Source organism: Penaeus vannamei, chromosome 2 (assembly GCF_042767895.1).
Source record: "Penaeus vannamei isolate JL-2024 chromosome 2, ASM4276789v1, whole genome shotgun sequence".
In the NCBI taxonomy this organism is placed as follows: domain Eukaryota; kingdom Metazoa; phylum Arthropoda; class Malacostraca; order Decapoda; family Penaeidae; genus Penaeus; species Penaeus vannamei.
Genome location: NC_091550.1, coordinates 49,618,504 through 49,628,503, shown reverse-complemented (window position 1 = coordinate 49,628,503; position 10,000 = coordinate 49,618,504). Strand labels below are relative to the sequence as shown.

Sequence of the window (10,000 nt, the reverse complement as noted above, 5' to 3'; positions counted from 1 at the left end):
TAAGGGTTATATTATTAGTGTTACTTAACCCTGCATTTTCCCTGGAACCTTTCATGCCCTCCCCTGCTATCGGGGCCAAGTTTGTCACAACACGGGGGTTTCCGCACAATGGAAACTTTATATTTGTATTGTGGACAGTGTGAAGAATCCAAAGATACCAAAATCATCTATGTAAGAGCGGTGGACGTAAGATAGAAAATTACCCAATCTTTCTTGAGGAGGGCACAAAGGTAATTATACACAATAGCTCCTCCTTAAGGATCATTACGATTTTGGTATATTTGTGATAAGTTATTATTTTAAAAAAGTATGGCTCCTTTCCGAATAAATGTACATCTGATAAAATGGAAAGCAGTTGTATGATTGCCAGTGAAAAATGAAAGTCAAACAAACTGCCATAACTATATTTCTTTTTTGCATAGTGTTATTATTTGTGAATTGTGATAAAAGTGCAATTAATGAGAAATATCTGATTTTATTAGTCAAAAATATTGATTGATTTGTTGGTGTGCACATGTGTATTTATGCACTTTCATCTGCATAATATGTTCACAGGCACAGGTACAAGTTCACACAATTGTACACTCACTTGCACATGCACTTGCAGATGCACTGGTACATGTGCCTGTACACACACCAGTATGTGAAGTTGCACACCACAAATGCAATTGCACATGTTTGCACAGTCACAGGCACACTTTGTATTCATGTACTCAAACACTCCACACACTTGAACACACCATTTGGACGAACACTCAAAACATGCCATGCACATATACACACACAAGTATACTATGCTCGTATGCACACAAAAGTACAGGAAGCTCATTATATGATTTCAAATTATTGTCATTAATTTCTAGTCCTACAACTAGCTGAACACAGACAATTATTTTTCTTTTATATCCTTCACCTGTGTGGCAAATGGTCAACAATAGCCTAAGGCGATTCTTGAACTGTTATTGGATGATGTCTTTAAGTTTATTGAGCACTAAAACTTTGTGACCAAGGTTTGTGTTATATGTTATTTTCAATGTTATGTATTTGTGATATAAAAATAAAACCCAAGATCACTAGAGTCTGTAGTTCGGGCTTCCTTTTAACTCCTGCGATAATTTTATGAGAAATACAATTTTATGGTAGAGCATGATGTAATCATTGTAAGTTGAAATGGATTATAGGTAGTGTGTGGTTAATGATATAAAAATTCAGATTTTGTAAGTAAGTTGGAAAATAGCAATGTGTTTTGACTGAGAAGCAGTATGTGAAATGGTGGGTATGTCTGGCAAAGGGCCAGGAACTATCACTTTGTGTAAAAATAGTATGTGGGTAGTTCATGGTTGTTTTGACAAAAGGAAAATGCTCCTCCACCTTTTACATTATTAATGATACAGGACATTTAATGCTGAAGGTCATTACAAAAGTCTGTGCAATAGTTTCTTGCTAAGTCATCTATCAAATAGTATTTTAACTTCAGCAACAAAGAAAGTGGAATCAAACTAGGAGAAAGGAAATTTTAGATTAGCTTTTCACAGTTTCCCCACAAAATAATGACTTTAGCTTTAACTTGTGGATTTATGATTGGGTCAGAATTTTGTATATTATTATTTCTGCTTAGAATAAGTGAACTAGCTTTGGGAAATGAGCTCTGACAAAAATGAAAGCTATGAAAAGTTACCTGGTGAAGTTTAAATACGAAAATAGCATTGAAACATCGGATATTTTCTTAATGTGAAAGGATTATACATAAGAGGAAAGGATAATGAATGCATTGGAATTTCAGAGCAGAACAATTTTTTTTTTTGTATGATTTTCATGCATAACTCAATGTGTGATTGCAGGGTTTCTAAAGGTTTAAGAAGACATTGTCTATATGTGGAAATGATGTGAATAATGCAGTTGAACACTGCAATGTGCATGTTATGATTACATGCAAAATTTGCTTCCTGTAGTGCAATATTTTCCAAGAAAAATAAAAGTAATTATATGTGCCTTGTTTATGGCTTACAATATATTTGCTTTTCAATATTTTGAGTTACTATGATTTGTTTGTTTTTTAGTTAGATAAACTGTTTCAGTGTGTGATAATGACTTGTACTTCTATTGATTTCATTTACAGTATGATTTTTAGGTCTAGGTTAGTCCAAGGGAAAGTTATCAAATCTTCAACTTAAATTTCAGATGTCTGCCATCAGAGGTTCAGCAGCAGGTACCAGAAACCTCCACTTCACCATGAGTGGCCGACGACCTAATGAGAAAACCACAAATGGACAGGTAAGCTCTTTTTCAAACTTGAAGTGAAGGGATTTTCTTCCCTCATTGTAAAGTTAGTGTTTCCCAATTTTATTTTGCTAAGGATGTTGTGGACAGCTGAGAGCCTATCTAAATTTGATTCTAACCAGCTTGCCTTTGTAATTGCAAGATATATGGAAGATTAGATAAGGGTCTGACAGTTGAGTTGCTACTCATCTCTTACACATGATTGTTCTAACCTTATCAGGAAATAAGTATAATTTATTGAAACATGATCTATCATATGAGATTCTTAAAATCTTGTATTAAAGCAAGGAATTCATTCCATTTCCAAATTCAGCTTCTATAAAAATGAAAATGACCCGAAGGTTTTAACTCTTGGATAGTTACATGTCATGACAATATTTAATGGAAAAGAAAGTGCTGAAGTTCTATTATATTTGCATATTATCCAAATATCATTCTCCTTTGTTGTCTTATCCATAGCTCTCCCGTGATTACCCTGTGGTGGACCACACCTATGATGCTGTTGTTGTTGGAGCTGGAGGAGCTGGTTTGCGAGCTGCCTTTGGTCTCGTGCAGGAAGGTTTCCGCACAGCTGTGATCAGCAAGTTGTTCCCAACTCGATCTCATACAGTAGCAGCCCAGGGTGGTATCAATGCTGCCCTAGGCAACATGGAGGTGAGAATTTTCTCCATTATATGCCATATGATACAATATACCTAATGTAGTTTATGTGTATAGTTAAGTATTTTTAATTGAAAGTATTTGTATTTAATTAAAGACAATGGAAATTGTTTCATATTTTCATGATTACTAATGATCTCATAGATTTGTTATGATTGTCCATAAATACATTACTTACACATTAGTAGCAATATGCATCTTGATTTAATATATTTAAAATTGCCAATTTTCAGCCTGACAACTGGGTGTGGCATATGTACGACACTGTGAAGGGTTCTGATTGGCTTGGAGATCAGGATGCCATTCACTACATGACACGTGAGGCTCCCAAGGCTGTAATTGAATTGGAGAATTATGGTAAGTTTTATATGATATTGGATGATATTGCTGATGGATTATTTATGTTGGCACAATTTTTGTGGTCAGAGATATTCAGTAGAAATTTATTCTCAGGAACAAGTTCTACATCAGATGTAGAACTTGTTTGACCTTATCTCTTATATATGCATGTTGTAAGAAATTTCATGGGTAATTCAAAATTACTTAATTTGAAAGGAATGACATTGAAATCTAAAATGGAACTTGCATGACTTGCTAATGAGGAAGAGAAAGGGGTGTCTCTTAAACTTTTTGACAAAGATGTAAGGTTACTCTCTGAAAGGATGTTAATTAAATCCTAATTATGGTAAATTTCCTCTACTTCAGGTATGCCATTCAGCCGTACTCCTGATGGCAAGATCTACCAGAGAGCTTTTGGTGGCCAGAGCTACAACTTCGGCAAAGGTGGTCAGGCTCATAGGTATGTCCTTAACAGAGTCTGCATGTGTGTGTGTGGGTATAGAATTTTATAAATGTGCAGTAAGAGGGGGGGGGGGTGCGTGCATCCGTGTGTTCGTATGAGTGTACAGGTTTTGTATGTCCGGGTGCTGGTTAGTTAGTGGGCAAGGATTTCTTAGTAAAAAGAGGGTTTGGGAGGAAGATTAGAGAGGCAAAGTGAAATGAAACTTCTAAGCATGTATAGTTGTGTGGATTGAGCAAGGAAAGGAAGGAATAGAGCTAGGGTGTGTTACAAAGCCTGGGAGAGGGAGGTTAGCAACAGATTGAATGAGAGATAGTCAATTAGTATCAGATATGCTATTGGTTAGATTACTCATTAAAATTGATCTGATGCATTATATCTGATCTCACAAGTGTAACATTTGCAATGTTTTTTTTCATATTTACAATCTGTATCTAGTTATTCTCTGAATTTAATTTGTTTTTATTGATCAGATGTTGCTGTGTTGCTGACCGCACAGGTCATTCACTCCTTCACACACTCTATGGACAGTCTCTGAAATATGACTGCAATTACTTCATTGAATATTTTGCTCTGGATCTCTTGATGGAAGATGGTGAATGCCGAGGTGTCATTGCTCTCTGCCTTGAAGATGGTTCCATTCATAGGTAAAGTTTTCTTTTTGTTTTTGAAGCTGTAACCTTGCACTTTAAGAAAAAAAAAAAAATGTATTAATGTAATAGAGCTCACATAAAAGTTTGGTTACATTATTTGTAGGAGTATCATAATTGAATTTCTGTATATTCCTTTATATTTAAAAATGTGTGTCTTGATCAGATTCCGCTCAAAGAACACTGTGCTGGCCACTGGTGGTTATGGCCGTGCTTACTTCTCCTGCACTTCTGCCCATACTTCAACTGGTGATGGCAGTGCTATGGTTACTCGTGCTGGTCTACCTTGTCAGGATATGGAATTTGTCCAGTTCCACCCTACTGGTAAGGATATTTGTTTTGCTTGTGTAGTTCATCTTTTTAACATGTTTTATTTTTTTATTTTTTACTGATGTAAATGAATTGAGGATTGAAGCTTTATAATTTTGATATAATCTTTATTTATTTTCAATCAAATAAATAATAACCATATTAAAGAGGAAGTTTAGTTATTTTCTCTATGCATAACTGAGGTAAAATAGATTTTTTAAATTATTATTATTATTTTTTTTTTGACATACATCAGGTATTTCTAAAATCTTGTTGAATCTTTTCAGGAATCTATGGTGCTGGCTGTTTGATGACTGAAGGCTGCCGAGGAGAAGGTGGCTACCTTGTTAACTCTGAGGGAGAGCGTTTCATGGAACGTTATGCACCAGTTGCCAAGGACTTGGCCTCCCGAGATGTTGTGTCTCGCTCAATGACTATTGAGATCCGTGAAGGCCGAGGCTGTGGACCTGAGAAGGATCATGTGTACTTGCAGGTAAAAAGCTAAAAAGAAATTATGTTCACATTAATTGAGAAGAAAATTATATGGCATCAAATATTGTGGAGAGACGGAAAAAGTTTGCTAGATTAAACAGTGTCTTGCTTTTTCTTCCTTCTGCTTGCAGCTTCACCATCTGCCCCAAGAGCAGTTGGCCCAAAGACTACCTGGTATTTCTGAAACTGCAATGATCTTTGCTGGTGTTGATGTTACCAGAGAACCTATCCCTGTGTTGCCAACTGTCCATTACAACATGGGAGGTATTCCAACCAACTACAAGGGTCAGGTGGGTACTTTATAATCAAGTTTGATCCTTTATTAAATGGAGGTAAAAGAATTGCCATTTACTTCAAAGACTTGTTCAGAGGACCAGAGTTACTGGTCTGTGAAAATACATCAACCTCAGTAATCGAAGATTGATTTTCTTCACTGAAGGGTTGGCATACAGCAAGGGACTGCTTTTATAAGGGTTTATTGTATAATAAAAATGGTATAAATTAATGTTTCATTATTGTTATAGATAATGTAAAGTAATTGTAATAAGTTGATTCAAGTTTTCAGCAGAATTCAGCAGCCAAGGTTTCATTTAAAATTTATTTAACTCTTTCAGGTTATTACCTATGATGGTGAGGGTGACAAGGTAGTCCCAGGCCTTTATGCTGCTGGAGAGGCAGGATGTGCGTCTGTCCACGGAGCCAACAGATTGGGAGCCAATTCGCTGCTTGATCTTGTTGTATTTGGCCGAGCTTGCGCTCATGCTATTGCAGAGGAGAACAAGCCAGGAGATGAGATTGGAGAACTTTCTGAGGTGAGACTCAAGTGTAGGAAATAGAACTGAAATAATTCTGATGAATTGGGGAAGGAAGCAGTTTTCTATGTATAATGATGTTGGTAGGATATTTCAGAGCTGTTTTCCATATCTTTCCCCACTTTTCATGAGATGAAAAATTATTAATAACCATTTCTGCATAAACAGAATGCTGGTGAAGCCTCTGTAGCAAACATTGACAAGCTGCGATTTGCAAATGGTAATGTATTGACTGCTGAAGTGCGCTTGGCAATGCAGAAGACTATGCAAAACCACGCTGCTGTGTTCCGTACTGGTGATGTGCTGCAAGAGGGTTGTGAGAAGATGGCAGCTCTCTGGCCAAAGATGGATGACATCAAGGTAAAGAATGCTTACATTGCAAAAATTATTTAAAGCCCCAGTTCGTCGATTGGTTATTAATTGTTTTTTCTGAGTAGATATTTTATATATAACGAAGTACATGTATTACATGTGTCTATAGCACTGAGCTTCATATTTTTGTGCATTATTTATTGTTGTATATTATTTGTTATGGTTAATAAATTACTTGAGAAATCTTGTGTATTGTAGGTTCAGAAATGCTATGTGTTACAGGTTCATTATTAGTATATTCAATACTAAGGAAACTTGGAATTATAGGGATGTATTTTTACTGGAATTATTTTTTACAGCTTGTTGACCGTGGCATGGTATGGAACACCGATCTTGTGGAAACCCTCGAACTCCAGAACCTGATGGCCAATGCTGTTCAGACTATGTTCTCTGCTGAGGCTCGCAAGGAGTCCCGTGGAGCTCATGCCCGTGAAGATTTCAAGGTAAAATTTTTAAAAATTGTTCTCTAAACTAGAAATATTTGTACTTTGTGGTTAGGTACAGATTCAGTGTATCCATACTGGTTATGTAATCAATAGGAAGAATAAAGACAAGATATGATGTAATAATGAGATGGAATGGTCTGTTTCAGGATCGTATTGATGAGTATGACTACAGCAAGCCCCTGGACAACCAAGTTGCCAAGCCCATTGAAGAGCACTGGAGGAAGCATACTCTCTCCTATGTAAATGTTGACAGTGGTGATGTAAGTGTCCTCCTTCCTTTTGTTTCAGATATAAATGATTAATTGTAGACTCCAAAAAATTTGTTTTATTTTATAAGATGAAGTTGTACAAGTAATTTTCACTTCTTATTAATCTCTTTTCTTCTTGTTTAGCCTCTGTAATATCTGAACAGTAGGTTCTTTAAAACTAAGAGTATATGTTATTAATATTAAATTTGTCTTTCAGGTCAAATTGGACTACAGACCTGTGATTGACCACACTCTTGATGATGCTGAATGTGCTACTGTCCCACCAGCCATCAGATCTTACTAAAAGGAATTGATTTTGACTTTTTTTTTTCATTGCATTTAATTGGGTTTAGCTATGATTAAATTTTTGCAAGCACAATTCCAACTCTTTGCTTGGTATGGTGTTGAATTAAAAGATTAATTTGATTATGAAGACTGAGTAGAACTGAAATAGTTGATATCACATGTACCTTTGACATATACCGGTGAACAGGGCACAACGCAATTTGTATATAGTGTATATAGGCTTAGAATATGCCCAGTTATATAAACCAGACCTCTGTGTAAGAGAACTATATTCCCATTATGTCAAATCATCTCATTCCCTCTATAGATATAACTAAATATGTTACCTAACCAAAGTTCAGGAGAATTCATTTTTAATCTTTAATTTTATACAAATATTAATTATTCAGCACCTTTATACCATGAGAATGAGTAATGCACTTTTTTCCTTTTATTAAATTATGATTTTAGCAAGAAGAAATGTTAACACAGGCAATTTTTTGTCTTGCAATTAAGGGAGATGTAACAATCCAGGAAGGTGTAACTTTTTGTTATAAAATATTTATTGTTAATGTCTTGTGTCTGTGTCCTTTGTTTGTATAAATTAAAGGAATCTTATTTTTTGTAATGAACAAATTCGATTATTATATAATGCTAATGGCTAATATAATAAGAGTTTCAGAACAAAGTTTTTTTTGCCTTTGTCTGGTGAAGAACCCTATCAAAGCTTGTGCTTTTAATATTGCTAAATGGTGAGCCTAGAAGTATGGAAATCATCCTGATAATAGGAATTGGGTTGTGTGAATCGTACATTGACCTAGAACTATGCAAAAGTTTTTTTTTTCTGTTGAATAGAAAACTGAACACGGTTTTACAGCCTGACTAAAGTACATACATCATACTTGAGGATTGTCTTTATCATATTACTTCCACTTCGTCTGGTATACACTCCTCGCCATTGATAACATAACAATTTCATGTAAAATGCATTGGAAATGTATAAATGGAATGTTGAATTGCCTATGTTCTCTGAAAGTTTGATTAAGTTTGGATTTAAGATGTCAATTACCGAAGTCTGCCTGATATTGCATCAAGCCTCTTCTCTTTAAAGCTACTTGAAGAAATAGTTGTTGGATATTTGTTGAAATAGTTGTTGGATATTTGTTGAAATAAAGTATTCTGAATAGCACCATTGGGAAGAACGCATTGGGCTGTGTAATTCACAAAATACGGTGATTTTAAGATGATCAGTGTTGATTCTGAGTGGGCTTTCGAGATATTTTTGTGCGATGAATATGTCTTTGCAGACATCACGTTTTATAAGTCATTTAGTAATTATCGTGATATGCGGCTTGAGAATAATTGTAATGGCTAATGGATAATGTTACAAAGCAAAATAAATGTGCTAGACATTAAAGGCCATTAGAACTATGGAACCTCCTTGGTTGCCGGGGGGTGGGGGCTTAGGAGATGCGACCAGGACCCAATGCTGGAGGTCACCCATGCCCTCGTCTCAGCTAATTTTGCACGGTCTTTTCTTCTTCCCCTTTCCGTTTCTTTCTCTACTCCAGCCCCTGCTACTATCCAGTCCCTATACTGAGACCTGTGCTTAGAGGATGAAAGGCGGTCTTAATGCCTGTCATGAACGGACTTGGGGAACCACGGACACGGTTTTCCTCTGTTTAGTTATCTAGCCTTTACGCCTCAAGGGGACCCTGAAGAGTGGGCTGCTTCTCTCCCAAATATATTTCAGGCTTGCCATGGTTATTCATGAAGATTTTGCACCTTTATTATAGGCACTGAGACAGCCTTTACCAGCTATCCCCATAGATTTAAATTCTTTTGATTCCCCGATCCCCGACCACGACTTTGGACACTGCTACTACTACAACCACCTCATTACATACTATCACCTCAGTCCAATCCAAATCATCCACTCAGGTTATTACTTACCTACAGAAAATATTAAAATATTCCTCCTCTCCCAACATCCTCTACTTTCTCGATCTCCACCCCACAGTTTTTTCATTTACCCCCTCCCCTATTACTACTCTACAGCCATATTGTCCACCTCTCACAAAACTACCCCCTCTTCCAAGCGTTCCCGCTATCCTATTATTAGAAATCTTATCCCCACTATTTGAAATCTTATGAATACTGTGTTAAGCCCAGCCAAATGTGGTCGATTTTTCGTGATCTTCACTACAGCCCCTTGCTCTGACAACACTCTACTCTTCCAACAATGCCTCCAAAAGCAAGACGACAAAGTTTCCTTTTACAGCCTTGTCACAGTAAATACATCCAAAGCCAAAGCATTATCAACCGAAACTGACTTCAATGGCAAGCCCATTCCTGCCAAGCCGCATCCCTCCCGCAATACTTGTACCGGAACGGTCTCCTTATCCCGACAATCTGCCCTGGTCAGGTTGTGGTGAAGAGTATCAGTATGAGTACAGTGTTACACAGTTCCCAATAGAGGCTGCCGTAAATCCTCCACCAGTATTGACAAGATTAATTTCCGCACACTTGATCTCCCTTTTGGTGTTTATATTATATTTTGATTTTTATATTTATAATGAGAATCCCTCCGTGTCCGACCAGGGAGGGATAGTGGTGACTAGACCACCCGGTCAAACACTGCCGCTCC

At 36.6% G+C, this 10,000-nt stretch overlaps 1 protein-coding gene across 1 annotated transcript in view; it reads left to right on the top strand.

The window, feature by feature from the left end:
- Positions 1–7,925, top strand: part of SdhA (succinate dehydrogenase, subunit A (flavoprotein)) — a 9,913-nt gene extending 1,988 nt beyond the window's left edge. Inside the window, exons 2-14 of the mRNA XM_027354459.2 lie at positions 2,182–2,274; positions 2,740–2,934; positions 3,174–3,297; positions 3,646–3,739; positions 4,213–4,386; positions 4,556–4,713; positions 4,986–5,191; positions 5,322–5,480; positions 5,805–6,002; positions 6,171–6,362; positions 6,674–6,817; positions 6,967–7,080; positions 7,286–7,925. Coding sequence (XP_027210260.1) covers positions 2,182–2,274; positions 2,740–2,934; positions 3,174–3,297; positions 3,646–3,739; positions 4,213–4,386; positions 4,556–4,713; positions 4,986–5,191; positions 5,322–5,480; positions 5,805–6,002; positions 6,171–6,362; positions 6,674–6,817; positions 6,967–7,080; positions 7,286–7,372 — 1,938 coding nt within the window. The 3' untranslated portion in view covers positions 7,373–7,925. The remainder of the gene's footprint in view (positions 1–2,181; positions 2,275–2,739; positions 2,935–3,173; positions 3,298–3,645; positions 3,740–4,212; positions 4,387–4,555; positions 4,714–4,985; positions 5,192–5,321; positions 5,481–5,804; positions 6,003–6,170; positions 6,363–6,673; positions 6,818–6,966; positions 7,081–7,285) is intronic.
- The last annotated feature ends 2,075 nt before the right edge of the window (positions 7,926–10,000 follow it).